At 47.9% G+C, this 15,205-nt stretch overlaps 1 protein-coding gene across 1 annotated transcript in view; it reads right to left on the bottom strand.

Moving 5' to 3' along the window:
• Positions 1-3,674: 3,674 nt before the first annotated feature.
• Positions 3,675-15,205, bottom strand: part of SIDT1 (SID1 transmembrane family member 1) — a 33,103-nt gene continuing 21,572 nt past the window's right edge. The window contains exons 9-25 of the mRNA XM_053455296.1: positions 15,107-15,200; positions 14,780-14,823; positions 14,619-14,690; positions 14,023-14,168; positions 13,485-13,558; positions 12,828-12,894; positions 12,265-12,338; positions 11,341-11,464; positions 10,285-10,402; positions 9,865-10,001; positions 9,300-9,408; positions 7,381-7,457; positions 6,298-6,344; positions 5,989-6,094; positions 5,752-5,862; positions 5,410-5,523; positions 3,675-4,199 (exon numbers count right to left, since the gene is read on the bottom strand). Coding sequence (XP_053311271.1) covers positions 4,137-4,199; positions 5,410-5,523; positions 5,752-5,862; positions 5,989-6,094; positions 6,298-6,344; positions 7,381-7,457; positions 9,300-9,408; positions 9,865-10,001; positions 10,285-10,402; positions 11,341-11,464; positions 12,265-12,338; positions 12,828-12,894; positions 13,485-13,558; positions 14,023-14,168; positions 14,619-14,690; positions 14,780-14,823; positions 15,107-15,200 — 1,577 coding nt within the window. The 3' untranslated portion in view covers positions 3,675-4,136. The remainder of the gene's footprint in view (positions 4,200-5,409; positions 5,524-5,751; positions 5,863-5,988; positions 6,095-6,297; positions 6,345-7,380; positions 7,458-9,299; positions 9,409-9,864; positions 10,002-10,284; positions 10,403-11,340; positions 11,465-12,264; positions 12,339-12,827; positions 12,895-13,484; positions 13,559-14,022; positions 14,169-14,618; positions 14,691-14,779; positions 14,824-15,106; positions 15,201-15,205) is intronic.

Genomic DNA, 15,205 nt, shown 5'->3' with positions numbered 1-15,205 from the left:
TGCCATGATTTTATTGAGCCGGTATGAAGCTACAGCTTTGCCATTTGATGCGATCTTCAAAAATACTCGCCCTCCCGTTAATTTGCTTTGCAGACATGGACACTACATATATATATAATATATATCATATTATATACATACATATAATATATATCATATATATATATATATAAATATTTTAACGCACCTTATAGTAGCTTTTTTTTTTGTTTTTTTTTATAATCAAACTATGTAAAAATATATATATATATTTTTTTCCTGATCATTATAATCGTAGGTAATTTATATATACCGGGGGCTGCTCACATACAAAACCCCACCAAAATTTACCCTTTCCCCTCGGATCATAATGTTTTTTTTATTATTATTTTCTTCCAACCGGTTATGTTACTCGTCCACCATTCCAAACTCTAGATACATTTATTTCTCTCGATATATAATCTAAGTCATTTGCACTAAAACACTGTGGAAATATGATGTCAGTTTTTGTCGTTATTTGGTGTTCTTTGTCCCTCTCCTTGCGGATTTCCAGCGTTTTTACACAAAACATCCGTCGTGTCGTAGAAGTTCCCGCTCTCCGAACATTTAACTGTCCCAGACGTTCTCTCTGAATTGGGGTTTTGGGCTCCGGTGTCTGAGATCGACGCCGATCTTTATTATCGGTCGAGCTGCCAGCCTGTTCCGGCTCCAGATTTACCAAAGGTCCAGCGGTGCTGGTTTAATATTCTCTACGTGAACACAAGTGCCTCTCGAGTAAGACCCCCCGGATAGCCTGCAGTGTTAGGGCACCGGAGGGCTGTGTTTCGGTACATAGGTCTCGTTTGGTGGAAGCGGCCCCCATGGCTGTGATCCCGCTGGGCCGGTGTGAGCGCGTGTCTCTGAGTGTATATGAACCATGGCAGCTTCCACTCGTTCATGCCTCGGTCGTTAAGCACTTTATCGCATTCATTGTGTAGCAGTTGTGTTCTGGCCCGATTCTCCCCGCCGCTCCCTGTCCTCGTGTTACGGTTCTGTATTAAGCGTGTTGTAAACGTGTTGCTGTCTCTGCTGACGGCTCGTTACCCGATGGGTTTGTAGCCGCGTGAGACGTTAGCACAGGCCTTATGCAAAAACCAATTATTTTTCTCTTGGTCTTCCGCTGCAGTGTAACAGACAGACTATCCCGGGGGCCGCCGGTGGCTCGGGGTCAGGACTCGCCAGGCTGCAGTCCACGTGGTTTAAATCCTGGCCGGTTGGCGGCATTCAGTGGCACGTTTGGCTTGTTTTTGTCCCATATCTGTAGAATTTGTGTTTTGTCCCCGAAGGTTTTTCCTCGATTGTCTTGGATGTTACTTAAGTCCCAGGCGGAGGTTCTGTGAACACACGGTGCGGTCGCAGGCTCCGTGTCCTGTATGTACATGCTGTAAACATGTTTGTAAATAGCTCGAAGACGCGTTACTGTAAATACTCTGTACAGCCCTTTATACCCCGATTTGGGGTAAATGAATTGCTTTCACACTATTCTGTTTGAGGGGTTTTCGGGAAACATTACATTTTTTATAACAAGTGTTTTTGATCTCGGAAAACGGTTTCATTCTATTTTTTTTTATTTAATGTAACATTCTGGGTTGTAATAAAATTATTTGTAAAGATTTAAACATATTTTATTAATAAAATTTCTCCTGCACTTTCTTCTCCGGCATTTCTTGCTGACGTGTCGTCTTTCCGAAATGATAAAAACGGGTTAAATGAGGCAACTTTTAACTTTATGGTAAAATCCTGCATTTAATTATCTTTGTGTGTTAATGTTTGGCCTGGGCCTGCTTTACATTTGTTTGCCAGATAAAAATGATCCAGAAAGACTAAGCGATCGCTGTGTGTCCAGCTTGGGGAGAGAGAGAGAGAGAATGCGAGGGAAGAGAGAGAGAGAGAGAGAGAGAGAGAGAGAATGCGAGGGAAGAGAGAGAGAGAGAGAGAGAGAGGGGATGCGAGGGAAGAGAGAGAGAGAGAGAGAGGGGATGCGAGGGAAGAGAGAGAGAGAGAGAGGGGATGCGAGGGAAGAGAGAGAGAGAGAGGGGATGCGAGGGAAGAGAGAGAGAGAGAGAGGGGATGCGAGGGAAGAGAGAGAGAGAGAGGGGATGCGAGGGAAGAGAGAAAGAGAGAGAGAGAGGGGATGCGAGGGAAGAGAGAGAGAGAGAGAGAGGATGCGAGGGAAGAGAGAGAGAGAGGGGATGCGAGGGAAGAGAGAGAGAGGGGATGCGAGGGAAGAGAGAGAGGGGGGGATGCGAGGGAAGAGAGGGGGGATGCGAGGGAAGAGAGGGGGGGATGCGAGGGAAGAGAGAGAGAATGCGAGGGAAGAGAGAGAGAGAGATGGGATGCGAGGGAAGAGGGAGAGAGAGAGGGGATGCGAGGGGAGAGGGAGAGAGAGGGGATGCGAGGGAAGAGGGAGAGAGAGGGGATGCAAAGGATTGAAAAACAGATTTACTAAAAGGACAGGAGGGAATTTATTTCAAAGGAGGAGAAAAGTTACAGCAAGAGACCGGAATCCAACACTAGAGAGTGAGATGGAACAGAAGGGAGTTTTACTTTACTGAGAGGGTGGTAGATAAGTGGAACAGCTTCCCAGCAGAAGTAGCAGAGGGTAATACAGTGAGGGAATTTAAACGTGCAGAAAAAAATACAGCAAACAGAAGCAGGACCCCCGCGTGAACGTTCCAAATTTTATTAAGACGGCACCAAAGCAAAACACGACACTGGGCCCTGGACGTCTTTCTAGTTCTTTGTTCTGAGAATACGGATTTTCGGCTGATTCCACCGCTTAGAAAATCATCTAAAAGCGTCCGTGTGCCGCCGCCGCCGCATTTTACTTTCCCTCCTCAGAGCAGCGACCGTCCGGCAACAGAGTGACCAAAATTACGATAATGATTCGTTTTCTGTGCTTTTAAAAATGGCGTTTAATACACATAGAATTCCACTGACCCAATCCGTGTGTTTTCAGTGCGTAAAATACTACGTTTAACCCGTTTTGTCTGGAAATTGCTCTGGATTAAGAGACATAAAATAAATGTGGAAATGAACGATATCAGTGGCAGCGAATGAAATGCCCCGCGAGCTCCTCACCGGCTCACGTCTGGAATTTGGGGTTAATAAAGGCAAAATGTGTGGCTCGTTAATTCAGTTTGTTTTAAAGGAAATTGCCTGCATCCCATGGAGATATTTGGGGCTTCCAGGGGGCGGCGTTTTTAGGATATTTAGTGGAATTGGAAAAATTCCTAAAAGAATACGGCTGGACTGATTGAAACGCAATATAACGTATTCTGAGCTGGGCACCGCCGACTAAATGGCACCAAAACCCCTCAAAAAGATCATGGTCAGATAAAAATGGCACGAGTTACCGGGTAGGGAGTTAGCGCATTTACCCCGTGGCCGGCATCTGTGTTTGTCATGCACGGCGGGGGCTGCACTCCGGGCAAAACTGGGGGAGGTTGTGGGCTGCTGGCAAGATGAGGTTTTTAGGACAAAACAGGGTTGTTTTTTTTTTTTTGTTGTTTTTGTACTTTTTAGTAGACGACACGTTTAAAGTCACCAACCAGATCATGTCGGGCTGATTAAAAAGTTTAAATTTGTGGGATTCCGCACGATTGTAATGTTAGAGAATTAAGATATATAGATTTTTTTTTTCTTTTTAAAGGTCATTTTTCTCATTTTAGTAAAATTTCTTTTATATTTTTTTCAGCTAAAATAATTTATATTAAAGTTTCAGTGAAATGTATACCCAGGGGAAAAAAAATCTAAGAACACATTTAGAATATGAAATATATACAGAACTTAAAATATAAAATAAAACCCCCGGTTTTGTGTCCGTGCCGCACCGGGGTGGGGGGGTTGTTTGGGTGTCTTTTTTTGGCACAAATTGTGTATTTTGTAAGTAAGTGAAGCTCCGATATGTTGTTTTTTCGCAGGCAGCGTCACAGGTTTGTTCACTGGGTTTGCGGGAAGGCTTAGCGGCTCCTTCCCGCCGGCGGCACATCCGGCCCGTCTCCGCGGCGTCTCCGGGGCCAAACGCCGTCCCCGGCACCGAGCGGCTCTCAGACCCTCAGGAGCCTCTGGGGATCCAAGAAAAAAAAGAGACTCCGCTGCAGGAAATTCTCCCGGCCTTAAAACACCGGGATCTTCTCTCTCCGCACCTCGTCCAGGTCGTCGTCCAGCGTGAGAAGAACCTGAAAAACATAAAAACCTTCTAAGAAAAAAATATGTATTTATTACTCGCCCTGAAAACCAGGAGGTTCCAGGGAGGTGGATCCTGGAGGAAATCCCATCGCTATTTTCTATCCTAAATATCAGATGAAAAATAATTATTTTTTTTTTTAAACTGGTTGTAGGTTTTGCCCCAAAATATCATGTTTTCAGGCAGCTGCACAGAACCCGACCGGGAATTAAAACCAGCCCCGGGAAAAAATTCAGCGCAAACCTGTGATGTCCCAGCCCCAATACTCTTTCGGTGAGAATAGAGACAAACGATGCATTTTTATATACACTAATGCTAACACACTCGCATTCACACACACATTCACGCTAACATGCTGGGGGTTATATTACTGTATACAGCGCTGGGGGTTATATTACTGTATACAGCGCTGGGGGTTATATTACTGTATACAGCACTGGGGGGTTATATTACTGTATACAGCGCTGGGGGTTATATTACTGTATACAGCGCTGGGGGGTTATATTACTGTATACAGCGCTGGGGGTTATATTACTGTATACAGCGCTGGGGGTTATATTACTGTATATAGCGCTGGGGGGTTATATTACTGTATACAGCACTGGGGGGTTATATTACTGTATACAGCGCTGGGGGTTATATTACTGTATACAGCGCTGGGGGGTTATATTACTGTATACAGCGCTGGGGGTTATATTACTGTATACAGCGCTGGGGGTTATATTACTGTATACAGCGCTGGAGGTTATATTACTGTATACAGCGCTGGGGGGTTATATTACTGTATACAGCACTGGGGGTTATATTACTGTATACAGTGCTGGGGGTTATATTACTGTATACAGCGCTGGGGGGTTATATTACTGTATACAGCGCTGGGGGTTATATTACTGTATACAGCGCTGGGGGGTTATATTACTGTATACAGTGCTGGGGTGTTATATTACTGTATACAGCGTTGGGGGTTATATTACTGTATACAGCGCTGGGGGTTATATTACTGTATACAGCGCTGGGGGGTTATATTACTGTATACAGCGCTGGGGGTTATATTACTGTATACAGTGCTGGGGTTATTACCCATGAATCACTCTTTGGTCCACCTGTGTTAAGGCAGGAAAAGTCTGCCCCGAAGTGCTGATAAAAACATGAGATTCAGGTAACTCGGGGAAAGGTGGGCATCCTAGTTAATGAGAACTCACCAGGAAGGAGAAAAACATGGCGGTTGCAGACAGGAAGTGCCAGACATCATGGTCATCGAAGAAGTTCAGGAGGATGCAGTCACGATTCTTCTCTCTGGACTGGGCTGGGGTTTGCTGCAAATAAATATTTACCTTAATAGAGATTTTCTTTCCTGTAACCGGCAGCAGTGGGGTTAAACCCTCTGCGTTTGTATGAATTATGGTTGCTGGGAGCAGATTCTAGGGGTAAAGGAAGGACCCCCAGTTTACCGGCTGTAGGAACGATTACTCTTTAGTATAACGGGGGATACTCTGCTGGGCTCCGGATCCGGGGTCGAGCGTCTGACATTACGCTGGACTCACCTCCCAGCTGCTGAGGTTCTGGAAGAAGAAGTAGAGAGCTGCGGCCCACACCACGGCCGTAGCGACGATGCAGAAGAGCGGGAGCGGCTGGATCCTCTCTGAGCTGCGGATCTGAGCGAAGAAAGCGAAGACGTTACGGGGCGTGGGGTAAAAAGGGGGTAAAAGTACCCGTATGGGCTCCGGTGCGCACACATCTCCGCTATAAAACATACACGCTGAGGGGTTCCAGGGATTTACCTTCATGATGATGTAGAAGGCCAGGTAGAGGAGTAAGTTGCAGATAAAGATGCCGAGCAGGTAGGAGGCGAAATCTCGCGGCCGATAAACCAGTCCGAATATCGCGCTGCGGGAGAAGGAGCAGTCAGGGCAGTAAAGTTGGTGAAATACACGCCGACTGACTGCAAACGACTGCCTATGCTAAACAAGTACTGTCTCTTTAAGAGCTTCCCAAAACTTTTCATCCCGGAATTCTGTCTGACGCGGGATAGAACTTTCTTACCGCTACGTATCAACGCCTGCGTTTTTATTTTTTTTTTTTATACTCACAAGGACCAGTTGACGACATTCCCCAGAACCAGCAGCACCATCCTGTCCTGAAAGAGAGAGAGGGGAATAGTCACGCCATCCCTGAAATACCACCTTCGCTGATAGACGGTGGAACCCAAACGAACACACCTGGAGCCATGTATGTCTTAGACATTTCTAGAACGCAGGGACGCCACGAGGCGGGTGCCGCGGTAACCAGATGCTCCGAGAACGCAAGCTGCTCTGATGATGGAACAAGGCTAAAGAGTGTGTGAATGTCTGGTGTTGGAGAGTGTGTGTGAATGTACGGTGTTGGAGAGTGAGTGTGAATGTATGGTGTTGGAGAGTGTGTGTGACTGTATGGTGTTACAGATTGTGATTGTGTGCATTATTGTACGGTGTTGGAGAGTGTGTGTGAATGTATGGTGTTGGAGAGTGTGTGTGAATGTACGGTGTTGGAGAGTGTGTGTGAATGTACGGTGTTGGAGAGTGTGTGTGAGAATGTACGGTGTTGGAGAGTGTGTGTGAATGTATGGTGTTACAGATTGTGATTGTGTGCATTATTGTACGGTGTTGGAGAGTGTGTGGGAATGTATGGTGTTGGAGAGTGTGTGTGAATGTACGGTGTTGGAGAGTGTGTGAATGTATGGTGTTACAGATTGTGATTGTGTGCATTATTGTACGGTGTTGGAGAGTGTGTGTGAATGTATGGTGTTGGAGAGTGTGTGAATGTACGGTATTGGAGAGTGTGTGTGAATGTACGGTGTTGGAGAGTGTGTGTGAATGTATGGTGTTACAGATTGTGATTGTGTGCATTATTGTACGGTGTTGGAGAGTGTGTGGGAATGTATGGTGTTGGAGAGTGTGTGTGAATGTACGGTGTTGGAGAGTGTGTGTGAATGTATGGTGTTGGAGAGCGTGTGTGAATGAATGTATGTATTGTGATTGTGTGCATTATTGTACGGTGTTGGAGAGTGGGAGTAGTAAAAGAAAAGCCGTAGAGGAATTGAAGAACCCCGCACTCTCAGCGGATACCATAATGATGGAAGGTGAGTTGGTCGAGGGGCAAACATCTAAATGAATCATGGGTGATGCGGTACCCACCATGTACATGGGGCGGCTGCACTGCTGCGTGCAGTCTGTATACAGGACCTGGAAGATCCGGCGGAAGATCCCGAAATCTGCGCAGAGAAGAGGAGAAGTAAATCCCGCTGAGCTTATCAACCCGCTGGGCGACGCGTTCCGCCGGCTCATACGCGGACATGCTCCGTACGGGGTACAAGTGAGGGGGGGGTATCAACACGGAGGCGCGTCCGCAGGATGCATTTCTTATTACCACCCCGATTATCTCGATCGCATGCATTTCAGGGCCACCATCAGAAATCTTAGGGCCCAGTTCAGGGCTACAAACATTTCCCTTACGCCCCACCGCATGCTCACAAAGCATGCGGCATGCAAAGCCGCCGGGGACCTCCGTGAGATGGGGGTCTTAGAAGCCATGGGGTCTGTTTAACTCTTTAATAAGGACCACCTGCCAGAAAATACAACATGGTTTGGTGCTGCCACCTTCAGGCACAAGGTGGAACAGCGGGTACGTTTTATAGGAATGTTTAAGACAAAACATGGAATAATGTGGGAGCTGCGCATGCACGTAATGATTAGAACACATTTCTAGCGTCCGCCCTGCGTCTGTTTATCTTGGCAGCTCCTACGCAGATTGTGCAGGAAAAATGCAGCTTTTTTCTGGCAGCTGTTTTGGGGTTATTTTTTTTTTACACCATAAAGCATTTACAGGGTTTTTAATAACATGCAGGTCACTAAATGCAACGCCTTCTGTATCCCGAGTCCTTCACCAGTCATTTAATGAGTTACAAAGAAGTATATATGGAACCGAGCAGCCAATCAGGATGGGGAAGACAGGTGCATGTTGGGGAAAAAAAACAACAACGATCGAAAGACAAAACATAAAGTGTAAATGCAAAAAAAAAATAGAAAAAGCGCGGGAACGAATCGCTCCAAACAATAAATAACACGGAGTCTATCGAGCGTCTATCGAAGCGGCCCCTCGGAATGCGTGAGATACATGAATAACGATGAATGTTTTCATTCTAAACATCGGGCCGCTGTTTGGCGTCGGATAAATGAATGTTTTAGGGGATTTAGGCGGATAAACGGCGCGGTATGAAGTTACCTGCGTTGGAAACGTCTGAGACACAGAAGCAAAGAGAGAAGTAGAGAGACGTGAGAAGACCGCGAGCCCTCATTACACCCGACAATCAAACTCACACAAGCTGCCCCCCCCTCTCCTTCAGCTGCTTCCCCCCCCATCTCCTACCGCCTCGTTCTCCCCCCCATCTCCTTCCGCCTCGTTCTCCCCCCCATCTCCTTCCGCCTCATTCTCCCCCCATCTCCTTCCGCCTCGTTCTCCCCCCCATCTCCTTCCGCCTCATTCTCTCCCCCATCTCCTTCCGCCTTGTCCCCCCCCATCTCCTTCCGCTGCGGTCTCCCCCCATCTCCTTCCACTGTGTTCTCCCCCCATCTCTTCCTGCTGCGTCTCCCCCCCATCTCCTTCCGCCGCGTCTCCCCCATCTCCTTCCGCTGCGTTCTCCCCCATCTCCTTCCGCCGCATCTCCCCCCCATCTCCTTCCGCCGCGTCTCCCCCCATCTCCTTCCGCCGCGTCTCCCCCCATCTCCTACCACCGCGTCTCCCCCCAATCTCCTTCCGCCGCGTCCCCCCCATCTCCTTCCGCCTCGTTCTCCCCCCCATCTCCTTCCGACGCGTCCCCCCCATCTCCTTCCGCCGCGTCCCCCCCCATCTCCTTCCGCCGAGTTCCCCTTCAACCTCTTAGTAGATAGTAAGCTCTAAGGGCAGGGCCCTCCTCTGCTTCTGTACATGTATGTCTTACGTGTGTTCATCATATTGTTATTTTGTTTTACTGTAACTCCCTATTGTTACCGCTGAGAGGTTTTTGGGGGGTATTAGATGACTTTTAGGGACCCCTGGGTCTTTTTGGGTCTCTTACCGATCTTGAAGCGTCCCATGTAGTAGATGTGGGTGCTGAGACCCAGTGATCCGATGACGTGGATGAAGGAAAAAATTACCCAGAACCAGACGTGGTCCTTCCCGAAAACCTAGGGGGAGGAATAATACAATTATTTTGGCAACGAGTCAGATATTTCCCCCACGAGCCGGGTTTATCAGGGCTGTGCATGCGCCGACATCCATTTCTGTCAAACACAAAACCAGCACCGACGATGTTACTGCGTTTGAACTCTGGTACCCTGCAGCTATTTAGTAGACATTTCCCTTTATGTGACCTCCGCACGAAGCTCTCGGTTCCTGGCCCCTCGCTGAGTTCATGAATTACAGTCTAAAAACAAGCTGCGATCGTTCAGGAGCCCGGCACACTGAGCTCCGGTGACAGACTGGGTTCAGCTTCAGCATGCGCGATCTGGTCTCAGCTACCGAACGATCCGGCTGAAAGGGGATTGCATCCCGTTTAGTGAATAACACCCGATTAGAGCGCCGTTCCTAAGAGACATTCTGCTTCCCCCGTGCGCGTCTCGCTCAGCCGCGAAGTCACTTACCACCCCGAGGACGGCCAGGAATATGACCAGCGCGAAGGAGGCGTAGGCCGCGTATGCGCTGGCGTTGATGTCCGGGTGCCGCGTCTGGTACAGCTTCAGCATGCACAGCCCGGCAATCATATACATGAAGGAGGTGTCTGGGGGGTGCGAGAGAACAGAGACACATCAGACGGGGGTCCGAGACACGGCGGGGGCTCAGAGACCTACAGGAGGATTAATACCGGAGTCCGTTCCACCACACTAAGAATTAAGTGACATATTACAGACTGGGTAGTAGATGCCTGGAACGGTTCTTCTGAGGAGGTGGTATTTATGTGTGATTTATGCTGATGGAAGGACTCGGATGGCTCGGGTTTCAGCACAGATTTTACTCTTGTCTTTATTGTATTGGAATCGTCGGCCCTCGGGAACCCGTCTTACCAAACTGGAAGTTGGAGTAGTTGGGGCAGACGTGGTAACAGGCGCTCAGCACCCCCTCGGTGATCAGAGCGATGCCCATGGTGTAGAAGAGGCCGAAGTGCTTGGGGATCCCGTATTCCTGCAGAAACGAAAAGGACCCGCCGATCAAAACCCCAGAAACGCCAAGGAAAGGGTTAATAAATCGCCGGGTCAGCCCAAAAAAGAGAATAATTCGGGGCACATCGGGCCCCCCTACAATAATTCATTATTAACGAGGAGGCGGATTTCTGCGGATTTAAACATCGAGGATCTAGAACGTCTTCTTAGAAATAAAAGGATAATATTTATAATAATAACAACAATAATAATAATAATAATAATAAACTACAAATATAAAGTAAAATTAAATAAAAAAACAATAATAATCTACAAATAATCATACAAAATAATAATAATAATAATAATAATAATGATAATAAACCTAAAATGATAATAAAATAAATAATAATAACGGCAGATCAAGGTTGTCTTTCCCATGAAATTCTGTTTTTAATTATTTTTATAAATCTTATTTATTATCATTATTACTTTTATTATTATTGATTATTATTATTGATTTTATCTTATTATTCTTATTCATATATTGCCAAAAATATCCGCAGCGCTTCTTACATTAGGGTAAAGAGGGCTCTCGGCTCGCAGGCTTACAATCTAGATTTTATATATATATATATGTTTAATAAAGATCTCGCAGTCTATCTCTATGGATACCAGCGCTTCGGCCGGATTGTTCTTCTTCGGGGGTTTTGTTGGGCGATCCGGAATTCTTTTATATTTTGGTATTTAGGGGCCTCCTTACTAACAAGTTGATTGGACGAACCACGGATACTCTTGGCTAAGAACCTCCTGAATCCGGCCGCCGGAGGAGTTCTAGAGTTCTGGCTCTGCCACATGTAGAACAGCGATAGATTGTAAGCTCTTGGGAACAGACCCTCTTAAGGTGTGTTAATATTATTGTTAAATTATTTCTTGTCGATAATAACGATGCTGTTAATTTTCACCCCCCCCCGCCCTTACCATGGCGTACAGGTCCTTGGCCTCCACCAGGCTGCGATGCAGGAGGTCTCTGCGGAGCACGATGAGCAGGAACAGCAGCCCCAGGAGGACGTGGCCCATGTTACTCATAACGTTGTTAAACGCGCTGGGAGGAAAGATACAGCAGCCATCACATATAACATATATATATAAGCGCTATGATAAAACAGAGACGCGGCATCTCAAGGTTAAGGGTTAACTCAAATAACCGGACTCCGGTCTCACTCACTCACTCGCTAGCACTTCCAAAACAACTCGTAGCTTCACTAATCTGTGAGTTGTTTGCGAGGGAATGCGAGTGCCTGCGACTTGAAATTGTGTGAATTATAGGTGAGGGCATGCAAGTTACATTTGATCTTGCAGATCCTCGCCTGTAACTTGCAAACCCCCCCCCCCACCAGCTACATTAAAATAGCTTCCCCTTAACCTGTTCCCAGCGGAATCGGGTAGGGGGTGTATAAAAAACAGTATGTATTTTTTGTATGATTTCATATGATTGATGCAGTACAGAAAAATGTTGTAAACATCTTGATTTTCCCGCCCCTACGATATCTTTATTCCACGTTACGAAATTATTGGTAAAAAGTTCTTCTGATGTAAGGTTTGAAAAAGCGTCTTATCACCATAGCGACCAATGGAATGGTTCGATCAAGCTGGGATGCTGAATTGGTTGCCATGGTAATAAGACCACTTTACATACCAGCTCTCTATTAGTACCAGGAATGGGGGAATCAAAGTATAAATGTTTGTTTCGATGGAAACTCCGCCTACTCCCATCACCTCCAGCCAATCAGAGAGACCGCAGCCTCATACTTAAGTCATTTTATTTTTTAACTCTGTGCGTGCCGAGAACACATGGCCCATTCACTAAGGGTTAGCAGAGACTAGAAGATAGCGTTTGCCCACCTGAGGACGCCGAGCGGATGCGCGCAGAGAAAGTTATAGAAGCAGATGTCCTGATTCCCGGTCACATTCACCACCTGGGGAGGAGAGAACATCTCAGCCTGGGCTTCGCTCTGTGTGCACTACTGCTTCAGGACTCAATGAAAGGTCTTTAATGGCGGGATCTGGGATGATGGGTCTTTAATGGATTAATTTAATAGATAAGTGGAACAGCCTCCCAGCAGAGGTGGTAGAGGGTAATACAGCGAGGGTATTAAACATGCATGGGATAGACATCCGGCTCCTGAATCTAAGACGAGACCAACGACTGATTAAGGTCGGCAGACTCTGGCTTTCTAAGCTCTTTAACTGTTGATGAACCGCATCTATCGATCTGACGGTGGCCGCTAGCCGGTTGGATGGCGGCTGCTGATGATGATGACGCTCTATTAATACAGACTCCAGCGGGGACCAATCACAGCTCCACCTGCTAGGGGCAGCACTAGACACACGGCTGGCTGAGGGTTATGGGAATTGCAGCGTCTGGGCTCTCCCTGCCCCCGTTGGGTTGGAGGGATGATACATACCGTCTGGTAGGTGATAACCAGCTGGACGACCGGCAGGGCGTAGAACACGGCGATCGTGGCGATATTCCTGGGGGAAGAAACCAACAAAACGGTTGCAGCGACAAATTCCATCTATTTACTGGCCGGGCGTCAGCTCCACGTACAGACTTCCCCTTCTACAAAGTGCCGCACTGTCAAGGGTTAAACTTTAAAGCTGCCGTCCCCCTACTCTGCTGAATTTTACACTTTTTATAACCAACGCAGCAGCAGACGCTCCGGACGCCATCCGCAGCAAACAGCAGCTGAGAGGAGCTTTAAATGATCCGGGCGCCCCCCCCAAATGAATGGGGAGATTCAGCCCCCCCATGTGTGTATTTAACCCCTTCCCCCACCCATCAGTTATCTTTCCTGCAGAAGATGTATTTAGCAGAACCCCCCCCCATGTACTCCCCACCAGTGAGGGGGGATCAATGGGAGTTCTTTCCTGCCACTGATTGGCTCCTTAAAGCGGACAATAAGTGCTGGGAAATGTGGGGCCGCAGAGGAGTGCTGCAGCTTCTCCTTAAGATACAAAGTCCCCCCTACAGCCCTGTAATATGTATTTGTAGTAGGCGAGGCAGCCGTTTAGTGCAGGTGGGACAGCAGCTTTAACCCATTCATCGATAAGCGATCGCTCACCAGAAGTAGATCTTGTATTTCTTGCTGACGATCCTGCGGTCCTTCACGGCGAGGTCGGACACGTAGAGGAAGCTCTGCAACACAGAACACCGGCTACAAAGTATCCCTGACGGAGCGTCTCCCGACGGCGAGCCGGACCCCCGCGCAGCCAGCCGCTCCCACCCCACCGGGTGACTAAACCGAGATATCACTTTGGGGTCCGGGACACCCACAATATATTTTTCATTGATAAATTCAATGCCCTGCGCGAGGGGCGTCCCAAAATACTAATCTACATCTGGAGATCTCCAATTCCCGGAGCGCCTCCATGCATGTAACGTAAGGGAGTTCTACTTTACTGAGGGGGTGGTAGATAAGTGGAACAGCCACCCAGCAGAAGTAGTAGAGGGTAATACAGTGAGGGTATTAAACATGCGCGGGATAGACATACGGCTCCTGAACCTAAGACGATTAAGGTCGGCTGATTAAGGACTCATAATAATGCAAAATAAAGTTTTTCCAGAAGATGGATCCATTCTGTGCTCCATCGGGGCAGTACCTTGGCACGAATGACGTTCTTATCGCTCTCCATCTCTGCAATGGGGTCAAAATCGCTCTCTTCGTCCACAGAGCTGTCGGAGTAGACGCGCGGCCGGGGGATGGGTGGAGGATGGGGTAGTTTTGCCGTCCCGCGGCTCGATTCATCTAAGGGCACAACAGAGGTTTCTCGAGCGTCGGTTATTTGTTAAACATCCCTGTCAGATCTGGTTTATTTGTTTAATATGCATACGAGTTACACAAATACCCCGCAATAGGGCAGAAAGACACCAGAGTGGGGCATTTAAAAGAATTGGTTTTATTTACCCCGTTTCATTTATAAAGCCGTTTCCTGCTGTTTCTATACACATTATCGGGGCTTTTAGGGCTGTAGAACCCTGCGATCCCCTCATACCCAGCAAACATTCTGACCTCCTAGAAAAGAGGAGCATCAGGGGAGGAGAGGGGGGGCATCAGGGGAGGAGAGGGGGGGCATCAGGGGAGGAGAGGGGGGCATCAGGGCAGGAGAGAGGGGCATCAGGGGAGGAGAGGGGGGCATCAGGGGAGAGGGGGAGATGGCAAGTAGGCACAAATGTCTGTATGATGAAGACTGCTTACCTATTGCCCCGTAGCTGGTTCCGTCTGGGGTGCTTGTAGAAATGGGGTGAGAAGCGGCCACCGTCCCCTCCCCTGTAACAGACACGCAGTGACCTCTTATATGACAGCACCGCGGTATATGGCGGCGTTATAACGTCTATAGACCTCATTCCGTTTCTTACCGTCATCCGGGCTGCTTTTCAGGCCAGGGCCTTTCCGGTGGATCCTGCAATAAATGCCAATTAGGGATTTCTCCATCTTACGGCCCCTACGGCCCCCAACCCCCCCCCGAGGCCCAATAACTAAACCCTGCGCGGAGCTCACGAGTCAATTCACTGACTAAATGACTGACATCAAATCAGGGATCCCCATGAACGGAGGATCACCCCGCGGCCACCTGACAGACGGGGCAAATGTACCCCTCCTATACCCCATCTGAGCCAATCCATGGACAGCCGCAGCGCTTCCCCCCCCCCCGTCTTCATCCCGCGGTTAATTATAGAACTCACCTGATGTAATGAATGAACGCCACCAGCAACGACCCCAGGTAGAAGATCAGGAAGAAGACGAAGCAGAGCAGCGTGGCCTGGATGTAAACCGAGCCTGAA

Source organism: Spea bombifrons, chromosome 2 (genome assembly GCF_027358695.1).
Source record: "Spea bombifrons isolate aSpeBom1 chromosome 2, aSpeBom1.2.pri, whole genome shotgun sequence".
In the NCBI taxonomy this organism is placed as follows: domain Eukaryota; kingdom Metazoa; phylum Chordata; class Amphibia; order Anura; family Pelobatidae; genus Spea; species Spea bombifrons.
This window is presented reverse-complemented; position numbering and strand designations above follow the sequence as displayed.